The sequence below is a fragment of the Rhinoderma darwinii genome, chromosome 11 (genome assembly GCF_050947455.1).
Source record: "Rhinoderma darwinii isolate aRhiDar2 chromosome 11, aRhiDar2.hap1, whole genome shotgun sequence".
Taxonomy (NCBI): Eukaryota; Metazoa; Chordata; class Amphibia; order Anura; family Rhinodermatidae; genus Rhinoderma; species Rhinoderma darwinii.
This window is the reverse complement of record NC_134697.1, coordinates 85632213-85657221: the sequence shown is the minus strand read 5'-3', so window position 1 is coordinate 85657221 and position 25009 is coordinate 85632213. Positions and strand designations below refer to the sequence as shown.

Here is a 25009-nt window from a genome sequence, read left to right as displayed (position 1 = left end):
TCATATTACCGTCTTTATGTCCTTGTTCCCTCATATTACAGGCATTATGTCCCTTTTCCTTCATATTACAGGCTTTATGTCCCTGTTCCTTCATATTACAGGCTTTATGTCCTTGTTCCCCCATATTACCGGCATTACGTCCCTGTTCCTTCATATTACCGACATTATGTCCGTTCCTTCAAATTACAGGCATTATGTCCCTGTTCCCTCATATTACCGGCATTATGTCCCTGTTCCTTCATCTTACCGACATAATGCCGGTAATATGAAAGTACAAGGACATAATGCCAATAATATGAAAGTACAAGGACATAATGTCCCTGTTCCCTCATCTTACCGGCATTATATCCCTGTTCCTTCATATTATCGGCAATACCTCCCTGTTCCTTCATATAGCAGGCATTACGTCCCTGTTCCTTCATATTACAGGCATTATGTCCCTGTTCCTTCATATTACAGGCATTATGTCCCTGTTCCTTCATATTACAGGTATTATGTCCCTGTTCCATCATATTACTGGCATTATGTCCCTGTTCCTACATATTACAGGCATTATTTCCCTGTTCCTTCATATTACCGGCATTATGTCCCTGTTCCATCATATTGCCGGAATTATGTCCTTGTTCCCTCATATTACATGCATTATGTCCCTGTTCCTTCATATTACAGGCTTCATGTCCCTGTTCCTTTATATTACAGGCTTTATGTCCCTGGTTCCTCATCTACCAGGCATTATGCCCCTGTTCCTTCATCTGAACCGGCATTATGTGCCTGTCCCTTCATATTACCGGCATTATGTCCCTGTTCCTTCATATTATCGGCATTACGTCCCTGTTCCTTCATATTACCGGCATTACGTCCCTGTTCCCTCATCTTATTGGCATTTTGTCCCTGTTCCCTCATCTTACCGGCAATATGTCCCTGTTCCCTCAACTTACAGGCATTATGTCCCTGTTCCTTCGTATTACCGGCATTATTTCCCTGTTCCTTCATATTACCAACATTATGTCCCTGTTCCTTCATATTACAGGCATTTTGTCCCTGTTCCTTCATATTACAGGCATTATGTCCCTGTTCCTTCATCTTACCGGCATTATGTCCCTGTTCCCTCTTCTGAACCGGCATTATGTGCCTGTTCCTTCATCTTACCGGCATTATATCTCTATTCCCTCTTCTGAACCGGAATTATGTCCCTGTTCCTTCAACTTACCGGCATTATATCTCTATTCCCTCATCTTACTGGCATTATGTCCCTGTTTCTTCGTATTACCGGCATTATTTCCCTGTTCCTTCATATTGCCAACATTATATCCCTGTTCCTTCATATTACAGGCATTTTGTCCCTGTTCCTTCATATTACCGGCATTATGTCTTTGTTCCTTCATATTACAGGCATTATGTCCCTGTTCCTTCATCTTATCGGCATTATGTCCCTGTTCCCTCATCTGAACCGGCATTATGTGCCTGTTCCTTCATCTTAACGGCATTATATCTCTATTCCTTCATATTATCGGAATTAAGTCCCTGTTCCTTCATATTACCGGCATTACGTCCCTGTTTCTTCATATTACCGGCATTAAGTCCCGGCTCCTTCATATGATAGGCATTACGTCCCTGTTTCTTCATATTGACGGCATTACGTCCCGGCTCCTTCATATTATCGGCATTACGTCCCTGTTCCCTCATCTTACCGGAATTATGTCCCTGTTCCCTCATCTTACTGGCATTATATCCCTGTTCCTTCATATTATCGGCATTACGTCCCTGTTCCTTCAAATAACTGGTATTACGTCCCTGTTCCTTCATATTACAGGCATTATGTCCCTGTTCCATCATATTACCGGCATTATGTCCCTGTTCCTACATATTACAGGCATTATTTCCCTGTTCCTTCATATTACCGGCATTATGTGCCTGTTCCTTCATATTACCGGCATAATGCGCCTGTTCCCTCATATTACAGGCATTATGTCCCTGATCCTTCATATTACAGGCTTCATGTCCCTCTTCCTTCATATTACCGGCATTATTTCCCTGTTCCTTCATATTGCCAACATTATGTCCCTGTTCCTTCATATTACAGGCATTTTGTCCCTGTTCCTTCATATTACCGGCATTATGTCTTTGTTCCTTCATATTACAGGCATTATGTCCCTGTTCCTTCATCTTATCGGCATTATGTCCCTGTTCCCTCATCTGAACCGGCATTATGTGCCTGTTCCTTCATCTTAACGGCATTATATCTCTATTCCTTCATATTATCGGCATTAAGTCCCTGTTCCTTCATATTACCGGCATTACGTCCCTGTTTCTTCATATTGCCGGCATTACGTCCCTGCTCCTTCATATTATCGGCATTACGTCCCTATTCCTTCATATTACCGGCATTATGTCCCTGTTCCTTCATATTATCGGCATTACGTCCCTGTCCCTTCATATTACCGGCATTACGTCCCTGTTCCCTCATCTTACCGCCATTTTGTCCCTGTTCCCACATCTTACCGGCAATATGTCCCTGTTCCCTCATCTTACTGGCTTTATGTCCCTGTTCCTTCGTATTACTGTTATTATTTCCCTGTTCCTTCATATTACAAACATTATGTCCCAGTTCATTCATATTACAGGCATTTTGTCCCTGTTCCTTCATATTACAGGCATTATGTACCTGTTCCTTCACCTTACCGACATTATGTCCTTGTTCTTTCATATTACCGGCATTATGTGCCTGTTCCTTCATATTACCGGCATTACGTCCCTGTTCCCTCATCTTACCGGCAATATGTCCCTGTTCCCTCATCTGAACCGGCATTATTTGCCTGTTCCTTCATCTTACCGGCATTATATCTTTTTCCCTTCATATTACCGGCTCGTGAATGAAGTGAGTCCTAAGTATAGACAACGCACAGTGTTAGTAAGAAGTAGAAATAGGTGCTTTCTGTTTCCTGTCATTACATTGCCAGCAGCGCGATTATACCAGCAGTCTGGCAAAGTGACATACAAGACAATGCAAGTCGATACTTATGTGGAACTTGGTGCTACAAATTGGGAGTTTGTTTTGAAAATCTCGTAACATTTGTAGCAATGAGAGCAGCTTGGAAAACACGGCCCCTCCAACATTGGGTTTTGCTCTTGAAAAATGCCGTATCAGCTGCATCAGTTTCTCCTTTTTCATTTATTGAATGCGTCTCATTAAATGTTGCTCTGCAAGAAACTGCACGCGTTACTGTAATAAAGTGAGTCCTATATAGGGACAGCAGACTGATTCATTATTAGTACTAGAGGTTAACAGATTTATTGCCAGCAGCCTTATTAATCCCAGCCGTCCGGCAGAATGAGATACGAAGCAATACGAGCCGATACATGTGTCAAAGTTGGTCCCAGTAACAGATTTATTGTTTGTTTTAAGACTCTGGTAACATTAGTAGCAGTGACAGCAGCTAAGAAAACACTGGCCCTCTCTCCAAGGATTGCGGAAAGCACGTTGCCCAGCAGCAAGCTGGACGCCGAAGCAGCAACACAGCAAGTCAGCAGTTTGATCCACTGCTCGTGCGCTTATACAGCGCTATGAGCAACTAAACTGATATTCAGCGGTGAGTTTCTGCCACTCGTGTACATGCAGACATCGGCACAAACGGCGTCCGGCAGCGCCGCTACGAGGATGTGTTTTCCTGCCGGAGGATCACTCGGCAGCAAGTATAGCACTAAGGCACTCTTTCCCTTCAGATTAACATTCCCTGGTCTAAGACGGAATTCAGTCAGCTGCTTCTAGGACGCTATTAGGGGACACACTGCGGTCCACATATCCGGCACCTCACTGGAAGACCGACGTGATACTGAAGCCCCTACCCCCGTGTATATAGAAGTAGAAGATCGCTGCTCAGATTATACACGAGCGGTCACCAGCAGACATCATAGCTGATCTATAGATGATGTGGCGGCTCTGAGAAGAGCCTTTGTGTCGTGTAAGATAGAGCAGAGCAGGAGCGGAATTAACCTCCGAAGCCGTAGAGAGTGCGGCCCTGGCGTTTGAGCGCGTACACCACGTCCATAGCGGTGACGGGGTGACGGTCTTCCTCTTAGCGTGCTCGGTGTAGGTGACTACGTCACGGATGACGTTCTCCAGGAAAACCTTCAGGACGCCACGAGTCTCTTCATAGATGAGACCGGAGATGCGTTTGACGCCTCCCCTGCGAGCTAGACGGCGGATTGCAGGCTTGGTGATGCCCTGGATGTTATCACGGAGCACCTTCCTGTGACGCTTGGCACCGCCCTTTCCGAGTCCTTTTCCTCCTTTACCACGACCAGACATCCTGTAAGCTGGAGCTAAAGAGAAATATTGCAGCGACAACCGCGGGGCGCGTCTTTATATAGACCTTGGGTGGACCAGAGAGAGAACTGTAATACATGTCACTTCCGGGGCGTTTCTCTCAGCAAATTCACATTACCAATCCCTCCCCCTCCCGTTGATTGGCTTAACTCAGATTTTGAATTGCAAGCTCATTTTACGATAACGGCCGCTCTTTTCCCGCTTCTACTTGTACTTTCATATTATCGTTATTATGTCCCTGTTCCTTCATATTACAGGCATTATGTCCCTGTTCCTTCATATTAACGGCATTATGTCCCTGTTCCTTCATATTACTGGTATTATGTCCCTGTTTCCTCATCTTACAGGCATTATGTCCCTGTTCCCTCATATTACAGGCATTATGTCCCTGTTCCCTCATTTTACAGGCATTATGCCCTATGTAGGAGGGAAAATTGACATAATGCCGGTAATATGTCCCTGTTCCCTCATCTTACCGCCATTATGTCCCTCTTCCGTCATCTTACAGGCATGATGTCCCTGTTCCCTCATATTACTGGCATTATGTCCCCTGTAGGAGGGTACAGGGGCATAATGCCGGTAATATGTCCCTGTTCCCTCATATTACAGACATTATGTCCCTGTTCCTTCATATTACCGGCATTATGTCCCTGTTCCCCCATTTACTAGCATTGTCCCTTTTCTATTACAGGGTGTAGAAGAAACCAGAGTCTGCTCCACCTGTATAGAAATTAAGCCCTCACAGACAAGAAATCGTCTGTTTCTCCTGTATTACAATAACGACTCAACACACTAGAGTTTGCCGCTACAATAACCTTGCATCAAAAAAAAAAACAACAACGTTTGCTCCACCTGTATTACAATACATGGTACAGAGGAGACACCAGAGTATGCTCCACCTGTATTACAATAAGGAGTCAACACATTAGATTTTGCTGCTACATTAACCTAGCACCCAAAAAAAACACCTTTGTGCAAGGTTATTGTAGCCTCAAACTCTGGTTGACTGGTTTTTGTAATGCAGGTGGAGCAGACTCTGGTGTCTCCTCTTTATCGGGTATTGTAATACCGGTGCAGCAAACTTTGGTGTTTTGTGCAAGATTATTGTAACAGCAAAGTCTGTATTACAATACCCGGCACAGTGGAGACGAGACACCAGAGTCTGCTCCGCCTGTATTACAATACCCGGCACAGAAGAGACACCAGAGTCTGCTCCGCCTGTATTACAATACCCGGCACAGAAGAGACACCAGAGTCTGCTCCGCCTGTATTACAATAACCACCCTTTATCCAGTCCTCGCCAGTGTGATTGCTTGCTCTCTATCGTCAAACAGTTTCCTCGGCATCTATGTTATAAATCGGACAACTACCCTCATCATTGTTATTTACAGATGCCCCATGCTTCCTTCTGTCTCCTAATGTACAATGTTCCGTTTCTTCTGGACAGTGTGATATTATGACGGGTCATCTGCCCGCAGGATCCGTGTCCCGGCTTCATCACACGCGACAATGTCCCTCCCTGTCCGGCAGCCACAATGTATGAAGCAGCATCTGAACCGACACGAGAGCGGCCGCACATAGAACAGGGGGACTAGCGGGAGGCCAGACAATAGCAGGCACAGCTCTGTTGTAGACAAGGTGGGTGGCTCTTAGAAGAGCCTTTGTGTTCTTACTGCAGGGACGGGGCACATTACTTGGCGCTGGTGTACTTGGTGACGGCCTTGGTGCCCTCAGACACGGCGTGCTTGGCCAGCTCTCCAGGCAGTAGCAGGCGCACGGCAGTCTGGATCTCCCGGGAGGTGATGGTGGAGCGCTTGTTGTAGTGAGCTAGGCGGGAGGCTTCCCCTGCGATGCGCTCGAAGATGTCATTGACGAAGGAGTTCATGATGCCCATGGCCTTGGACGAGATGCCGGTGTCAGGGTGGACCTGCTTGAGCACCTTGTACACGTAAATGGCGTAGCTTTCCTTCCTGCTCTTTCTCCGCTTCTTGCCGTCCTTCTTCTGTGTCTTGGTCACGGCTTTCTTGGAGCCCTTCTTGGGCGCCGGGGCAGACTTAGCGGGCTCAGGCATGATCACACACGATCTTCTCACAACTGAGATAATGAAATGCTTTACCCTCCTACCGCTGCTGTATTTATACACGGGCTATGCAAATGAGCAATGCTGCCTGACCGCTGTTCTACTGGAAGAGCAAGTCATGTGACCTATGGAATCTTCATAAGCCACTCCCAGTGCAGCTAATTGGTGGTTTCCACAAGTCTGTTCTCTGTTGGTGGCTTTAAATCTATCCAATCACAGGTGCTGATAAGCGGTGCAGTAGCTTATAAAAGGCAGCAGAAAGGGTGTGATTGTTACGATACAGATAGAAGATTTCTCTGCTTTAGCGATGTCTGGACGTGGTAAACAGGGAGGCAAAGTGCGGGCTAAAGCCAAGACACGCTCATCTCGGGCAGGACTTCAGTTCCCTGTCGGTCGTGTGCACAGACTTCTACGCAAGGGCAACTACGCTCAGAGGGTGGGCGCCGGCGCTCCGGTTTACATGGCCGCTGTGCTTGAATATCTGACCGCTGAGATCCTGGAACTGGCCGGAAATGCCGCCCGGGACAACAAGAAGACCCGAATCATCCCCCGTCACCTGCAGCTGGCCGTGCGCAATGACGAGGAGCTCAACAAACTGCTGGGTGGTGTGACCATCGCTCAGGGAGGCGTCCTGCCCAACATCCAGGCCGTTCTGCTGCCCAAGAAGACCGAGAGCAGCAAAAGCGCCAAGAGCAAGTGAGCGCCGCTTATCCACATTTAACCACAAAGGCTCTTTTAAGAGCCGCCCACATGGTCCTTAGAACAGAGCTCTCACCGTTGATCACCGATATGTAAACGTTCTGCGCCAGATAAGTGGCTCTGCTTGTACAGAGATTTAGTCATATGAATTCATATACCGCGGGGTTTCACATTGAAAAAGAAGCCGTGGGTGGGTGTAGAACTGCTGCGTTACTCATGACCTATACATTCACTACTGCCTCGTGCAGATGATGGCGCTGTCCTCATTGGTGCATGAACTACAGGACACATTAATAGTACAACTACTCCAGTGATTCATGTTCATGATCTACAACCCGCCCCCGACTACATAGTGTCTTAAATTATATCTTCCAGTCTGAATGCGTCTCACTAAATGTTACTCTACAGGCAACGTCATGCGTTAGTGGGATGAGGTGAGTCCTAAGTATAGACAACGCACAGTGTTAGTACGAAGTAGAAATAGGTGCTTTCTGTTTCCTGTCATTGTATTGCCAGCAGCTCGATTATACCAGCAGTCTGGCAAAGTGAGATACAAGACAATGCAAGTCCATACTTATGTGGAACTTGGTGCTACAAATTGCTAGTTTGTTTTGAAAATCTCGTAACATTTGTAGCAATGAGAGCAGCTTGGAAAACACGGCCCCTCCAACATTGGTTTTTGCTCTTGAAAAATGCCGTATCGGCTGCATCAGTTTGTCCTTTTTCAATCATTGAATGCGTCTCACTAAATGTTGCTCTGCAAGAAACTGCACGCGTTACTGTAATAAAGTGAGTCCTATATAGGGACAGCAGACAGATTCATTATTAGTACTAGAGGTTAATAGATTTATTGCCAGCAGCCTTATTAATCCCAGCCGTCCGGCAGAATGAGATACGAAGCAATACGAGCCGATACATGTGTCAAAGTTGGTCCCAGTAACAGATTTATTGTTTGTTGTAAGAATCTGGTAACATTAGTAGCAGTGACAGCAGCTAAGAAAACACTGGCCCTCTCTCCAAGGATTGCGGAAAGCACGTTGCCCAGCAGCAAGCTGGACGCCGAAGCAGCAACACCGCAAGTCAGCTGTTTGATCCACTGCTCGTGCGGATATTCAGCGGTGAGTTTCTGCCACTCGTGTACATGCAGGCATCGGCACAAACGGCGTCCGGCAGCGCCGCTACGAGGATGTGTTTTCCTGCCTGAGGATCACTCGGCAGCAAGTATAGCACTAAGGCACTCTTTCCCTTCAGATTAACATTCCCTGGTCTAAGACCCAATTCAGTCAGCTGCTTCTAGGACGCTATTAGGGGACTTGGGCAGTGTTAATGGGTTTAGATCTCTGATTTACAACGGTGACCAGGACTACACCCGATGATCATGACCTCACAGAATAAGAGTAGAATTCCCCTGCGCTTGTGTTCACACCGGGCGGAGGATACCTGCTCCCCCAACCTACACGCTGCGCCTGGTTTGCCTTTACAAGGAGTAGGGAACAAGGACTCCGCACACACTGGTCAGCGGTGGATCATTAGCTGCACATAACGGCGTCATTCCTCGCAGCAGCAGCAGCGGAGGTTATTATAGGAAGAGCGATGTCCGGTCATCAGTGAGGAGTGGGGCGGGTTATCGCTACGATACAGCCGGAGAGGGAGGTGATGAATACAGCGCAGACATCAGGCATAACACATGACAGGACTGCTGAAAGGGCCGGATAACGTGAGTGCTAGAGACGGGGACTGGTTATAGTGTAAATGGCGCTAAGCACTTATGTCCCTGTTCGTTCATATTACCGGCATTATTTCCATGTCCTCTCATATTACCGGCATAATATCCCTGTCCCCTCATATTACTGGCATTATGTCCCGTGTAGGAGGGCACAGGGAAATAATGCCTGTAATATGTCCCTGTTCCCTCATCTTCGAGGCATTATGTCCCAGTTCCTTCATATTACCGGCGTTACGTCCCTGTTCCTTCATATTAGCAGCATTATATCCCTGTTCCCTCATCTTACCAGCATTATATCCCTGTTCCTTCATATTACCGGGATTATGTCCCTGTTCCTTCATATTACCGGCATTATGTCCCTGTTCCTTCATATTACAGGCATTATGTCACTGTTCCCTCATATTACAGGCATAATGCCATATGTAGGAGGGAAAAAGGACATAATGCCGGTAATATGTCCCTGTTCCCTCATCTTACAGGCATAATGTCCGTGTTCCCTCATATTACTGGCATTATGTCCCCTCTAGGAGGGTACTGGGACATAATCCCGGTAATATAATGTCTGTAATATGAGGGAAGAGGGACATGTCCCTGTTCCTTCATATTACAGACATTATGTCCCTGTTCCCTCATATTACAGACATTATGTCTCTGTTCCCTCATATTACCGGCATTACGTCCCTGCTCCTTCATATTACCGGAATTACGTCCCTATTTATTTAAATTACCGGCATTATATCCCTGTACCTTCATATTACCAACATTATGTCCCTGTTCCTTCATATTACAGGAATTTTGTCCCTGTTCCTTCATATTACCGGTATTATGTCCTTGTTCCTTCATATTACAGGCATTATGTCCCTGTTACTTCATCTTACCGGCATTATCTCCTTGTTCCTTCATATTATCGGCATTACGTCCCTGTTCCTTCGTATTACCGGCATTACGTCCCGGTTTCTTCATATTACAGGCATTATTTCCCTGTTCCTTCATATTACCGGCATTATTTCCCTGTTCCTTCATATTACCGGCATTATGTCCCTGTTCCCTCATCTTCGAGGCATTATGTCCCTGTTCCTTCATATTACCGGCTTTATGTCCTTGTTCCCTCATATTACAGGCATTATGTCCCTGTTCCTTCATATTACAGGCTTTATGTCCCTGTTCCTTCATATTACAGGCTTTATGTCCCTGTTCCCTCATCTGCCAGGCATTATGTCCCTGTTCCTTCAGCTGAACCGGCATTATGTTCCTGTCCCTTCATCTTACCGGCATTATGTCCCTGTTCCTTCATATTATCGGCATTACTTCCCTGTTCCCTCATCTTACCGGCATTTTGTCCCTGTTCCCTCATCTTACCGGCAATATGTCACCGTTTCCTCATCTTACTGGCATTATGTCCCTGTTCCTTCTTATTACCGGCATTATTTCCCTGTTCCTTCATATTACCGGCATTATGTCCCTGTTCCCTCATCTGAACCGGCATTATATCTCTATTCCTTCATATTATCGGCTTTACGTCCCTGTTCCTTCATCTTACCGGCATTACGTCCCTGTTTCTTCATATTACCGGCATTACGTCCCGACTTCTTCATATTATCGGCATTACGTCCCTGTTCCCTTATCTTACCGGCATTATGTCCCTGTTCCCTCATCTGAACCGGCATTATATCTCTATTCCTTCATATTATCGGCTTTACGTCCCTGTTCCTTCATCTTATCGACATTATGTCCCTGTTCCTTCATATTATCGGCATTACTTCCCTGTTCCTTCATATAACAGGAATTACGTCCCTGTTCCTTCATATTACAGGCATTATGTCCCTGTTCCTTCATATTACAGGCATAATGTCCCTGTTCCATCATATTACCGGCATTATGTCCCTGTTCCTTCATATTACAGGCATTATGTCCCTTTTCCTTCATATTATAGGCATTATTTCCCTGTTCCTTCATATTACTGCCATTATGTCCCGTGTAGGAGGGCACAGGGCCATAATGCCGGTAATATGGCCCAGTTCCCTCATCTTCGTGGCATTATGTCCCTGTTCCTTCATATTACCGGCATTATATCCCTGTTCCTTCATATTACAGGCATAATGTCCCTGTTCCTTCATATTACAGGCATTATGTCCATGTGCCTTTATATTACCATCATTATGTCCCTGTTCCTTCATATTACCGGCATTATGTCCCTGTTCCTTCATATTACCGGCATTATGTCCCTGTTCCTTCATATTACAGGCATTATTTCCCTGTTCCTTCATATTACTGGCATTATGTCCCTGTTCCTTCATATTAACGACATTTTGTCCCTGTTCCCTCATCTTACCGGCAATATGTCCCTGTTCCCTCATCTTACCGGCCTTATATGTTGTTCCTTCATATTACAGTAATTATTTCCCTGTTTCTTCATATTATCGGCATTACTTCCTTGTTCCTTCATATAACAGGAATTACGTCCCTGTTCCTTCATATTACAGGCATAATGTCCCTGTTCCATCATATTACCGGCATTATGTCCCTGTTCCTTCATATTACTGCCATTATGTCCCGTGTAGGAGGGCACAGGGTCATAATGCCGGTAATATGGCCCAGTTCCCTCATCTTCGTGGCATTATGTCCCTGTTCCTTCATATTACCGGCATTATGTCCCTGTTCCTTCATATTACAGGCATTATGTCCATGTGCCTTTATATTACCATCATTATGTCCCTGTTCCTTCATATTACCGGCATTATGTCCCTGTTTCTTCATATTACCGGCATTGTGTCCCTGTTCCTTCATATTACAGGCATTATTTCCCTGTTCCTTCATATTACTGCCATTATGTCCCTGTTCCTTCATATTACAGGCTTTATGTCCTCGTACCTTCATATTACCGGCATTATTTCCCTGTTCCTTCATATTACCGGCATTATGTCCCTGTTCCTTCATATTACCGGCATTATGACCCTGTTCCTTCCTATTACAGGCATTATGTCCCTGTTCCTTCATATTACAGGCTTTATGTCCCTGTTCCTTCATATTACCGGCATTATGTCCCTATTCCTTCATATTACCGGCATTATGTCCCTGTTCCTTCATATTACCGGCATTATGTCCCAGTTCCTTTATATTACAGGCATTATGTCCCTGTTCCTTCATATTACAGGCATTATGTCCCTGTTCCTTCATATTACAGGCATTATGTCCCTATTCCTTCATATTACAGGCATTATGTCCCTGTTCCTTCATATTACCGGCAATTTATCCCTGGTCCCTCATCTTACCGGCATTATGTCCCTGTTCCTTCATATTACCGGCTTTATGTCCTTGTTCCCTCATATTACAGGCATTATGTCCCTGATCCTTCATATTACAGGCTTCATTTCCCTGTTCCTTCATATTACAGGCTTTATGTCCCTTTTCCTTCATATTACAGGCATTATGCCATATGTAGGAAGGAAAATGGACATAATGCCGGTATTATGTCCCTGTTCCCTCATCTTACCGCCATTATCTCCCTGTTCCCTCATATTACCGGCATAATGTACCTGTTCCCTCATATTACAGGCATTATGTCCCCTCTAGGAGGGTACTGGGACATAATGACGGTAATATAATGTTTGTAATATGAGGGAACAGGGACATAAAGTCGGTAATATGAAGGAACTGGGATATAATGCCTGTAAGATGAGGAAACAGGGACATATCCCTGTTCCTTCATGTTACAGGCATTTTGTCCCTGTTCCTTCATATTACCGGCATTATGTCATTGTTCTTTCATATTACCGGTATTATGTCCCTGTCCCTTCATATTACAGGCATTTTGTCCCTGTTCCTTCATATTACCGGCATTATGTCATTGTTCTTTCATATTACTGGTATTATGTCCATGTTCCTTCATAGTACCGGCATTATGTCCCTGTTACTTCATCTTACCGGCATTACGTCCCTGTTCCTTCGTATTACCGGCATTACGTCCCGGTTTCTTCATATTACCGGCATTACGTCCCTGTTTCCTCATCTTACCGGCATTATATCTTGTTCCTTCATATTACCGGCATTATGTCTCTGTTCCTTCATATTACAGGCATTATGTCCCTGTTCCTTCATATTACCGGCATTATGTCCCTGTTCCTTCATATTACCGGCAATTTATCCCTGTTCCCTCATCTTACCGGCATTATGTCCCTGTTCCTTCTTATTACCGGCAATTTATCCCTGTTCCCTCATCTTACCGGCATTATGTCCCTGTTCCTTCATATTACCGGCATTTTGTCCCTGTTCCTTCATATTACCGGCATAATGTCCCTGTTCCTTCATATTACCGGCATTATGTCTCTGTTCCTTCATATTACCGGCATTATGTCCCTGTTCCCTCATCTTACCGGCATTATGTCCCTGTTCCTTCATATTACCGGCATTATGTCCCTGTTCCTTCATATTACAGGCATTATGTCCCTGTTCCTTCATATTACAGGCTTTATGTCCTCGTACCTTCATATTACCGGCATTATTTCCTTGTTCCTTCATATTACCGGCATTATGTCCCTGTTCCTTCATACTACCGGCATTATGTCCCTGTTCCTTCATATTACAGGCTTTATGTCCCTGTTCCTTCATATTACCGGCATTATGTCCCTGTTCCTTTATATTACCGGCATTATTGCCCTGTTCCTTCATATTACCGGCAATTTATCCCTGTTCCCTCATCTTACCGGCATTATGTCCCTGTTCCTTCATATTACCGGCATTATGTCCCTGTTCCTTAATATTAGCGGCATTATGTCCCTGTTCCTTAATATTAGCGGCATTATGTCCCTGTTCCTTCATATTACAGGCATTATGTCCCTGTTCCTTCATATTACCGGCAATTTATCCCTGTTCCCTCATCTTACCGGCATTATGTCCCTGTTCCTTCATATTACCGGCATTATGTCCCTGTTCCTTAATATTACAGGCATTTTGTCCCTGTTCCCTCATCTTACCGGCATTATGTCCCTGTTCCCTCATATTACCGGCATTATGTGCCTGTTCCTTCATATTACAGCCATTATGTCCCTGTTCCTTCTATGTCCCTGTTACCTCATCTTACCGGCATTATGTCCCTGTTCCTTCTATGTCCCTGTTACCTCATCTTACCGGCATTATGTCCCTGTTCCTTCATATTACAGGCATTATGTTCCTGTTCCTTCATATTACCGCCATTATGTCTGTTCCTTCATATTACAGGCATTATGTCCCTGCATCTTACCGCCATTTTACATATTACAGGCATTATGTCCCTGTTTCTTCATATTACAGGCATTATGTCCCTGTTCCTTCATATTACCGGCACTATGTCCCTGTTCCTTCATTTTATCGGCATTATGTCCTTGGTCCTTCATATTACCGGCTCCTGACCGTCCGTCTCCACTCAGCTGTCCCTGGCTCCTGACCGTCTGTCTGCACTCAGCTGTCACTGTTTCCTGACCGTCTGTCTGCACTCGGCTGTCCCTGTCTCCTGACTGTCTGTCTGCACTCAGCTGTCCCTGATTCCTGACCGTCTTTCTGCACTCGGCTGTCCCTGTCTCCTGACAGTCTGTCTGCACTCGGCTGTCCCTGGCTCCTGACCGTCTCTCTGCACTCGGCTGTCCCTGGCTCCTTACCGTCTCCCGGCACTCGGTGTCCCTGGCTCCTGACCGTCTCTCTGCACTCGGCTGTCCCTGGCTTCTGACCGTCTCTCTGCACTCGGCTGTCCCTGACTCCTGACCGCCTCTCTGCACTCGGCTGTCCCTGGGTCCTGACCGTCTCTTTGTACTCGGCTGTCCCTGGCTCCTGCCTGTCTGTCTACACTCGACTGTCCCTGGCTCCTAAACGTCTCCCTGCACTCGGCTGTCCCTGGCTCCTGACCGTCTCTCTGCACTCAGCTGTCCCTGGATCCTGACCGTTTCTTATCACTCGGCTGTCCCTGGCTCCTGACCGTCTCTCTGCCCTCGGCTGTCTCTGGCTCCTAACCGTTTCTTATCACTCGGCTGTCCCTAACGCCTGACTGTCTTTCTGCACTCGGTGTCCCTGGCTCCTGACCGTCTGACTCCACTCAGCTGTCCCTAGCTCCTGACCGTTTCTTACTACTCGGCTGTCCCTAACTCCTGACCGTCTGTCTGCACTCGGCTGTCCCTGTCTCCTGACTTTCTCTCTGCACTCGGCTGTCCCTGGCTCCTGTCCTGCATTATGTCCCTATTCCTTTATATTACAGGCATGATGTCCCTGTTCCTTCATATTACCGGCATTATGTCCCTGTTCCTTCATATTACCGGCATTACATCCCTGTTCCCTCATCTTATTGGCATTTTGTCCCTGTTCCCTCATCTTACCGGCAATATGTCCGTTCCCTCATCTTACTGGCATTATGTCCCTGTTCCTTCGTATTACCGGCATTATTTCCCTGTTCCTTTATATTACAGGCATTTTGTCCCTGTTCCTTCATTTTAGCGGCATTATGTCCTTGTTCCTTCATATTACAGGCATTATGTCCCTGTTCCTTCGTCTTACCGGCATTATGTCCCTGTTCCCTCATCTGAACCGGCATTATGTGCCTGTTCATTCATCTTACCGGCATTATGTCCCTGTTCCTTCATATTACCGGCATTACGTCCCTGTTTCTTCATATTACCGGCATTACGTCCCGGCTCCTTCATATTATCTGCATTACTTCCCTGTTCCCTCATCTTACCGGCATTATGTCCCTGTTCCCTCATATTACCGCCATTATGTCCCTGTTCCTTCATCTTACCGGCATTATATCCCTGTTCCTTCATATTATCGGCATTATATCTCTATTCCTTCATATTATCGGCATTACGTCCCTGTTCCTTCATATTACAGGCATTATGTCCCTGTTCCTTCATATTACAGGCATTATGTCCCTGTTCCTTCATATTACAGGCATTATGTCCCTGTCCCCTCATATTACTGGCATTATGTCCCATGTAGGAGGGCACAGGGACATAATGCCGGTAATATGTCCCTGTTCCCTCATCTTCGAGGCATTATGTCCTTGTTCTTTCATATTACCGGTATTATGTCCCTGTTCCTTCATATTACAGGCATTATGTCCCTGTTCCTTAATATTACCGGCATTACGTCCCTGTTCCTTCATATTACAGGCATTATGTCCCTGTGCCTTTATATTACCGTCATTATGTCCCTTTTCCTTCATATTACCGGCATTATGTCCCTGTTCCCTCATCTTACCAGCATTATGTGCCTCTTCCTTCATATTACCGGCATTATGTCCCTGTTCCTTCATATTACCGCCATTATGTCCCTGTTCCCTCATCTTACCAGCATTATATGCCTGTTCCTTCATATTACCGGCATTATGTCCCTGTTCCTTCATATTACCGGCATTATGTCCCTGTTCCTTCATATTACCGGCATTATGTCCCTGTTCCTTCATATTACAGGCATTATGTCCCTGTTCCTTCATATTACCGGCATTATATCCCTGTTCCTTCATATTACATGCATTATGTCCCTGTTCCCTCATCTTACCAGCATTATGTCCCTGTTCCTTCATATTACCGGCATTATTTCCCTGTTCCTTCATATTACTGGCATTATGTCCCTGTTCCTTCATATTACCGTCATTATTTCCCTGTTCCTTCATATTACCGGCATTATGTCCCTGTTCCTTCATATTACCGGCATTATGTCCCTGTTCCTTAATATTACCGGCATTACGTCCCTGTTCCTTCATATTACAGGCATTATGTCCCTGTGCCTTTATATTACCGTCATTATGTCCCTTTTCCTTCATATTACCGGCATTATTTCCCTGTTCCTTCATATTACATGCATGATGTCCCTGTTCCCTCATCTTACCAGCATTATGTGCCTCTTCCTTCATATTACCGGTATTATGTCCCTGTTCCTTCATATTACCGGCATTATGTCCCTGTTCCCTCATCTTACCAGCATTATGTGCCTGTTCCTTCATATTACCGGCATTATGTCCCTGTTCCTTCATATTACAGGCATTATGTCCCTGTTCCTTCATATTACCGGCTTTATGTCCCTGTTCCTTCATATTACAGGCATTATGTCCCTGTTCCTTCATATTACCGGCATTATATCCCTGTTCCTTCATATTACATGCATTATGTCCCTGTTCCCTCATCTTACCAGCATTATGTCCCTGTTCCTTCATATTACTGGCATTATGTCCCTGTTCCTTCATATTACATGCATTATGTCCCTGTTCCCTCATCTTACCAGCATTATGTCCCTGTTCCTTCATATTACTGGCATTATGTCCCTGTTCCCTCATCTTACCAGCATTATGTCCCTATTCCTTCATATCACAGGCATTATTTCCCTGTTCCTTCATATTACCGCCATTATGTCCCTGTTCCTTCATATTACAGGCATTATGTCCCTGTTCCTTCATATTACCGGCATTATGTCTCTGTTCCTTCATATTACCGGCATTATGACCTTGCTCCTTCATATTACCGGCATTATGTCCTTGTTCCCTCATCTTACCTGCATGTTGTCCCTATTCACTCATATTACTGGCATTATGTCCCTGTTCCTTCCTATTACCGGCATTATGTTCCTGTTACTTCCTATTACCGGCATTATGTCCCTGTTCCCTCCTATTACCGCATTATGTCCCTATTCTATTACAGCGTGTAGAAGAAACCAGGGACTGCTCCTCCAATAACCAGGCAATTACAATAACGACTAAACACACTAGAGTTTGCAGCTACAATAACCGTGCACCAAAAAAAAGAAACAACAAAGTTTGCTCCACCTGTATTACAATAACTCGGCACAGACAAGAAGCTATAGTCTGCTCCACCTGTATTACAATAACCCGGAACAGACGAGCAACTATAGATTGCTTCAAATGTAACACAATAACCCCGCACAGAATATACACAAGAGTCTACTTCACCTGTATTCATAAAACCCAGCACATACGTATTGATGTAATACAGATGGAACAGATTCTAGTGTACTGTAACAGACAAGACATTAGAGTACGCTCCACCTGTATTACAAGATCCCAAGTCCCAGCACATACAGTATGCTAGAATCTGCTCCACCTGTATTACAATAACCCAGCACAGGAAAGAAACCAGAGACTGCTCCTTTCGTAATAGATGACCAGGCACAGACAAGACACCATAGTCTGCTCCACCTGTATTCAAATTACCCAGCACAGACAAGACACCAGAATGCTCCTATTTTACTATAATGAGCCGGAAAAGACTAGAACTAGAGCAGGGGTGTCAAGCACTTGGCCCGCGGGACACAGAGCCGCTAATACAGGCTCTGCTCCGGGACTCTGTGGAATTCCCTGACATCGTTGTCCATATATGGACAGTGTTGTCAGGGTCTTCCCCAGAGCGGAGTCCCGGGTAGAGCGCTAGTATAGGCTCTGCGCCAGGACTCTGTGGAATCCCCTGACATCGCTGTCCATATATAGACACGCAATGTCTAGGGCTTTCCTAGAGCCGGAGTCCAAGGCAGAGCGCTAGTATAGGCTCTACTCCGGGATTCTGTGGAAATCCCTGACATCGCTGTCCATATATAGACACGCAATGTCTAGGGCTTTCCTAGAGCCGGAGTCCAAGGCAGAGCGCTAGTATAGGCTCTGCTCCGGGATTCTGTGACATCACTGTCCATATATGGCACTGTGGCAGCATCTACAGAGGGCACTGTGGCAGTATATACAGAGGGCACTGTGGCAGCATCTTCAGAGGGCACTGTGGCAGCAGCTACAGAGGACACTGTGGCAGCAGCTACAGAGGACACTGTGGCATTATCTATGGGTGATGTGTGGCAGTATCTACAGAGGACACTGTGGCATAATTTACAGAGGGCACTGTGGCAGCATCTACCGAGGGCTCTGTGGCACTATATTAAAAGGGGCTGCCCAATCATGGCATTTGTGTATCTGCCAAACGCTTAGCGACACTTAATTGCTGAAATGCAGCCCGTCAACTTCTATTTATTCCTATATGTGGCCCACTTACCCGGCCGAGTTTGAGACCCCTGAACTGGAGGCTGTTCCACTTGTATTACAATAACTAGACGAGACACTAGAGTCTGCTGCTACTCTTCTACAATAAACCAGCACAGATGAGACACCACAGTATGCTAATCATGTGTAACAATAACAAGACATACAAAACACCATAGTCTGCGCCGCCTGTACTACAATAACTTGAGAGAGAACACACTGCAGTCTGCTTCACCTGTATTACAATTACACGACATACACTCAAGACACCAGAGTCTTCTTCACCTGGATTACAGGGTAACTGAACGGTCAAATAAATTCTGACAGGTGATAGTGACGGCAGTGCTCCGACCCCCAAACTTCTGACACCCCGCCTGATCGCTAAGCCAATCAACGGCAGGGATTGGTAATGTGAATTTGCTGAGAGAAACGCCCCGGAAGTGACATGCCTTACAGTTCTCTCTCTGGTCCACACAAGGTCTATATAAAGACGCACCCCGCGGTTGTCGGTACAATATTTCTCTTTAGCTCCAGCTTACAGGATGTCTGGTCGTGGTAAAGGAGGAAAAGGACTCGGAAAGGGCGGTGCCAAGCGGCACAGGAAGGTGCTCCGTGATAACATCCAGAGCATCACCAAGCCTGCAATCCGCCGTTTAGCCCGCAGGGGAGGCGTCAAACGCATCTCCGGCCTCATCTATGAAGAGACTCGCGGCGTCCTGAAGGTTTTCCTGGAGAACGTCATCCGTGACGCCGTCACCTACACCGAGCACGCTAAGAGGAAGACCGTCACCGCTATGGACGTGGTGTACGCGCTCAAACGCCAGGGCCGCACTCTCTACGGCTTCGGAGGTTAATTCCGCTCCTGCTCTGCTCCATCTTACACAACACAAAGGCTCTTCTCAGAGCCGCCACATCCTCTATAGATCAGCTATGATGTCTGCTGGTGACCGCTCGTGTATCATCTGAGCAGTGACCTTCTACTTCCATATACACGGGGGTAGGGGCTTCAGTATCACGTCGGTCTTCCAGTGAGGTGCCGGATATGTGGACCGCAGTGTGTCCCCCTAATGTAATCCAGGTGAAGAAGACTATGTCGTGTAATTGTAATACAGATGAAGCAGACTGCAGTGTCTTGTCTGTCAAGTTATTGTAATACAGGTGGAGCAGACTATGGTGTTTTGTATGTCTTGTTAGGGTATGTTCACACGACCTATTTTCAGACGTAATTAAGGCGTATTACGCCTCGAATTACGCCTGAAAAGTCTGCTCCATTACGTCTGCAAACATCTGCCCGTTGCTTGCAATGGGTTTTACGATGTTCTGCGCAGACGAGCTGTAATTTTACCCGTCGCTGTCAAAAGACGGCATGTAAAAATACACCCGCGACAAAGAAGTGCAGGACACTACTTGGGACATTTTTGGAGTCGTTATTCATTGACTTGAATGAAGAACAGCTCCAATTACATCCGTAAAAGTCGCCGCGAAAAACGCGAGTACTTGCAATTACGTCTGAAATTCAGGAGCTGTTTTCGCCTGAAAACAGCTCCGTAATTTCAGACGTATTTTGCGTTTCCGTGTGAACATATCTTTATTGTTACACATGATTAGCAGACTGTGGTGTCTCGTCTGTGCTGGTTTGTTGTAGAAAAGTAGCAGCAGACTGTTCGGCGTAACTACCGCGGTAGCAGCCGCTACGGGGCCCGCGGCTTGTGGGGGCCAGTGCCGCCAGCTGACACGCTCCCCCCATATGCTCGGTGGCGCCGCTAGCAGCCGTTATGGCTAGAACAGCGGTAGTGCTGCTATTATGGGGCCCACGCCTCCGAGCCTCTAACAAGTATGGGCAGGACGACACAGGCCCTCTCATGCCCGTAGACGTCGCTACCACCGGAGGGGATCCCGATGCTAGCGACAGTCAAATACATGCATTAGCGCTGAATGGCCGGGCATGTTTCGTGCTTGACCATTCAGCGCCTTACAATCACACTGATTGGCTAGCGGCACGATGACATCATCGCGCCGCTTCCGTGCTTGAAAGGTGCTGATTGACGGGGCAAGTAATTCTGCCCCGCCAATCAGCGTCATTGAACGACGCGTCATTCAGCTCCTGCAGACCCGCTCAGAAGAGAGCATGTCTGCATTGTCAGCGGACAGGGTGGGAACGGGGTCATGTGAGTATGTAAAGTTTTTTTCTCATAAATCTGTGAGTAGCATTATCTATAGTGGGGGCTCTATCTACAGGGGGTCGTCTATATGTGGGCCACTATATACAGGGGGTCGTCTATATGTGGGCCACTATATACAGGGGGGTCTATATGTGGGGATGTGGGGCACTATATACAGGGGAGGGTCTATATGTGGGGGATGTGGGGCACAATCTACAGGGGGGTCTATATGTGGGGGATGTGGGGCACAATCTACAGGGGGTCTATATGTGGGGGATGTGGGCCACTATATACAGGGGGGTCTATATGTGGGGATGTGGGCCACTATATACAGGGCGGTCTATATTTGGGCCACCTTATACTGGGGTGGTCTATATGAGGGCCACTACATACAGGGGGTCTATATTTGGGCCACTGTCTACAGGGGGGTCTATATGTGGAGATGTGGGCCACTATATACAGGGGGGGTCTAGATGTGGGGATGTGGGGCACTATTTACAGGGGGTCTATATGCGGGGAACTATATACAGGGGAGCTATATGTGAGACTATACAGGGCTGGGCTATATGTAGAGCACTATCTATAGGGGAGCTATTTTTCGGGCACTTTCTATAAGGGTGGGCTATATGTGGGACACTATATACAGGGGTGGGTTACCTGTGGGGCACTAGCTACAGGGTGGCTATATGTAGGGCACTGTCTACAGGGGTGGGCTATATTTGGGACACTATATACAGGGGGAGCTATATGTGAGACTATCTACAGATGTGGGCTATACATTGGGCACTGTCTATAGGGGAAGCTATATGTATGGTGGCTCAGTGGTTAGCACTATTGCCTTGCAGCTCTGGAGTCCATATGTGGGCACTATCTACAGAGGGCTGTATGTGGGACACTATCTACAGGGGCTTCTATGTAGGTCACTTTCTACAGAGGCTCTATGGGGGTCACTATTTATAGGGGGCTATGGGGGCACTATTTACAGGGGCACGGTGTGTGTGACAGTGTATGGTACGATTATAATCAGGGACACAGTGTATGGAGCTATTATAGTTAGAGGTGCAGTGTATGGTGCTTTATTATATTTAGAGGTGTTGAGAATTTTGGAAGTGAGAAGCTGAAGATATCTGAGCGGAAAACTGCAGAAATGGGTCATGGCCGGTAGAAATCCATCATAGAGGTCTGGACCGGAGGGAGAAGAGAAGAACTCGAATCTGAGACGTCACCGGTGAGTCACTTAATGTGAATGTTTATTCTGCCTCTAATCAGCACTGTTGTCCCTGTATGATCTGCAGCGAGATGATGGGTGGTATGATATTTTTTGTGTGAAACAGCATCTCCCAGAATATCCTCACCATGTTCAGGCCATGCTGGGAGCTGTAGTTTTACACCGTACAAACCTATACGGCAGGGGTTGCACTAAATTGAGTTGTATTTGATCTGGTGTTGTATATATGTACTACTCTTGGTTCTAATGCTGTATGTAAGTACTGAGCTTTGTTCTGGTGCTGTATATATGTAATGAGTTTTGTTCTGGTGCTGGATGTATTTATGTACTGAGGTTGGTTCTGGTGCTGTATTTATGTACTGAGGTTTGTTCTGGGGATGTATTTATGTACTGAGCTTGGTTCTAGTGCTGTATGTATGTACTGAGCTTGGTTCTGGTGCTGTATATATTTCAGAGCTTTGTTCTAGTGCTGTATTTATGTACTGAGCTTGGTTGTGGTTCTGTATTTATGTACTGAGCTTGGTTGTGGTGCTGTATATATGTCAGAGCTTGGTTCTAGTGCTCTTTTTATGTACTGAGCTTTGTTCTAGTGCTGTATATATGTACTGAGCTTGGTTGTGGTTCTGTATTTATGTACTGAGCTTGGGTGTGGTTCTGTATTTATGTACTGAGCTTGGTTCTAGTGCTGTATTTATGTACTGAGCTTTGTTGTGGTACTGTATATATGTCAGAGCTTGGTTCTAGTGCTGTATTTATGTACTGAGCTTGGGTGTGGTACTGTATATATGTCAGAGCTTGGTTCTATTGCTGTATATATGTACTGAGCTTGGTTCTAGTGCTGTATTTATGTACTGAGCTTTGTTGTGGTACTGTATATATGTCAGAGCTTGGTTCTAGTGCTGTATTTATGTACTGAGCTTGGGTGTGGTACTGTATATATGTCAGAGCTTGGTTCTATTGCTGTATATATGTACTGAGCTTGGTTCTAGTGCTGTATATATGTACTGAGCTTGGGTGTGGTACTGTATATATGTCAGAGCTTGGTTCTAGTGCTCTTTTTATGTACTGAGCTTGGTTCTAGTGCTCTTTTTATGTACTGAGCTTGGTTCTATTGCTGTATTTATGTACTGAGCTTGGGTGTGGTACTGTATATATGTCAGAGCTTGGTTCTAGTGCTGTATATATGTCAGAGCTTGGTTCTAGTGCTCTTTTTATATACTGAGCTTGGTTCTAGTGCTGTATGTATGTACTGAGCTTGGTTGTGGTACTGTATATATGTCAGAGCTTGGTTCTGGTGCTGTATATATGTCAGAGCTTGGTTCTATTGCTGTATATATGTACTGAGCTTGGTTCTATTGCTGTATATATATGTACTGAGCTTGGTTCTGGTGCTGTATATATGTCAGAGCTTGGTTCTGGAGCTGTAATTATATAGGATATATTTATAACAAAATTGCAGGGCAGATGGCATTTTTCTCAATTCATTGTATATTTCATGGGAACCTGTTTGGTAGTTTTAACCCCTTGAACCGTCACCATGCGGTAATACATGATCTGACAGTATTCCCCTGTATGTTTTTTTCAGATACAGCAAAATCCTTAAAATCCACTTTTAAAACGACGCACACTATATGCAAATTACTCATTAGAGGGTCATGGAGCGGTGCCGATATCCTCACGAGTCACATAGTCCTGCCTCCAAACCCACCTTTCCATGTTTGAGTGACATCTCCCTGGCTGATACAATTTTCTCGGATGCGCCATTGCCTTGTGGAACTATACACAAGGGGGAGAGATGTGTGGCACTATACACAAAGGGGGGCTGTGTGGCACTATACACAAGGGGGAGCTGTGTGGCACTATACACATAGGGGGGCTGTGTGGCACTATACACATGGGGGAACTGTATGGCACTATTTACAAGGGGGAGGGATGTGGCTCTATCTACAGGGGGCTGAGTGTGGCACAATCTACAGGTGTCTGTGTGTGGCACTATCTACTAAGGGGGGGCTGTGCTGCACTTTCTACTAAGGGGGGCTGTGTGGCACTATATACAGTGGGGCTTTATGGCATTCTACAAGGGAGAGGTGGGGGTGCTATCTACAAATGGGGTGACACTGTCTATAGGAGGGGCTATATAGCACTGTCTACAGGGGGGCTGTATGGCACATTCTACAGGGGGCACTATTTATAAGGGGGGGTCCCGGGCCAAGAGTTTGTTATGGGGCCCAGTCTTTCCTAGTTACGCCCCTCAGCAGACTCTAGTGTCTCGTCTAGTTATATAATGCAAGTGGAACAGCCTCTATAGATGATGCGCTGCAGGAAAAAACTTACAAAGTATAATGTAGAGCGCCACGGTATGGTCACCGCGGGGAACTCTTTACTTTCATGGATGAAGTAATAGCGCCATTATGTGGTCATCGCTGGTACTACTGACTATATTTTACGACCTTATTACTTATGGAAGGCTGCATTGGCTATACGGCGCAATAGCGCTATTGTGTTGTCAATGCTGGGGAATGCTCACTAAATTCATTGTATTGCAGGCAGCCTTAGTGATACGCTAAGCAGCAGCGCCATCGTGTGGTCAATGCTGAGAAATCTCACTAAATTGAATGTAATGCAGGCAGCCTAGTGATACACTGTGCAGCAGCGCCATCTTGTGATCAATGCTGGGAAATTCTCACTTTATTCAATGTAATTCATGCAGTAGCAGCGCAATCGTGTGGTCGATGCTGAGAAATGTACAATAATTTCAATATAATGCAGGTAGCCTAGTGATACGCTGTG

General features: G+C 45.9%; 2 protein-coding genes across 2 annotated transcripts; one reads left to right on the top strand and one right to left on the bottom strand.

The window, feature by feature from the left end:
- Positions 1-6017: 6017 nt before the first annotated feature.
- LOC142663784 (histone H2B 1.1) lies at positions 6018-6400 on the bottom strand. The gene has a single exon (XM_075842618.1). It carries the CDS (start codon positions 6396-6398, stop codon positions 6018-6020), a length of 381 nt encoding a protein of 126 aa, XP_075698733.1. The 5' UTR covers positions 6399-6400.
- A 314-nt stretch (positions 6401-6714) lies between these two features.
- LOC142663772 (histone H2A type 1-like) lies at positions 6715-7276 on the top strand. Its single transcript, XM_075842606.1, has one exon. The coding sequence runs from the start codon at positions 6715-6717 to the stop codon at positions 7105-7107; it is 393 nt and encodes a 130-aa protein (XP_075698721.1). The 3' UTR covers positions 7108-7276.
- Positions 7277-25009: the final 17733 nt, after the last annotated feature.

What these genes read in the sequence shown, in the direction of transcription:
- LOC142663784 (XM_075842618.1), bottom strand. Translation starts at nt 6,398, where the DNA reads ATGCCTGAGCCCGCTAAGTCTGCCCCGGCGCCCAAGAAGGGCTCCAAG.
- LOC142663772 (XM_075842606.1), top strand. Translation starts at nt 6,715, where the DNA reads ATGTCTGGACGTGGTAAACAGGGAGGCAAAGTGCGGGCTAAAGCCAAG.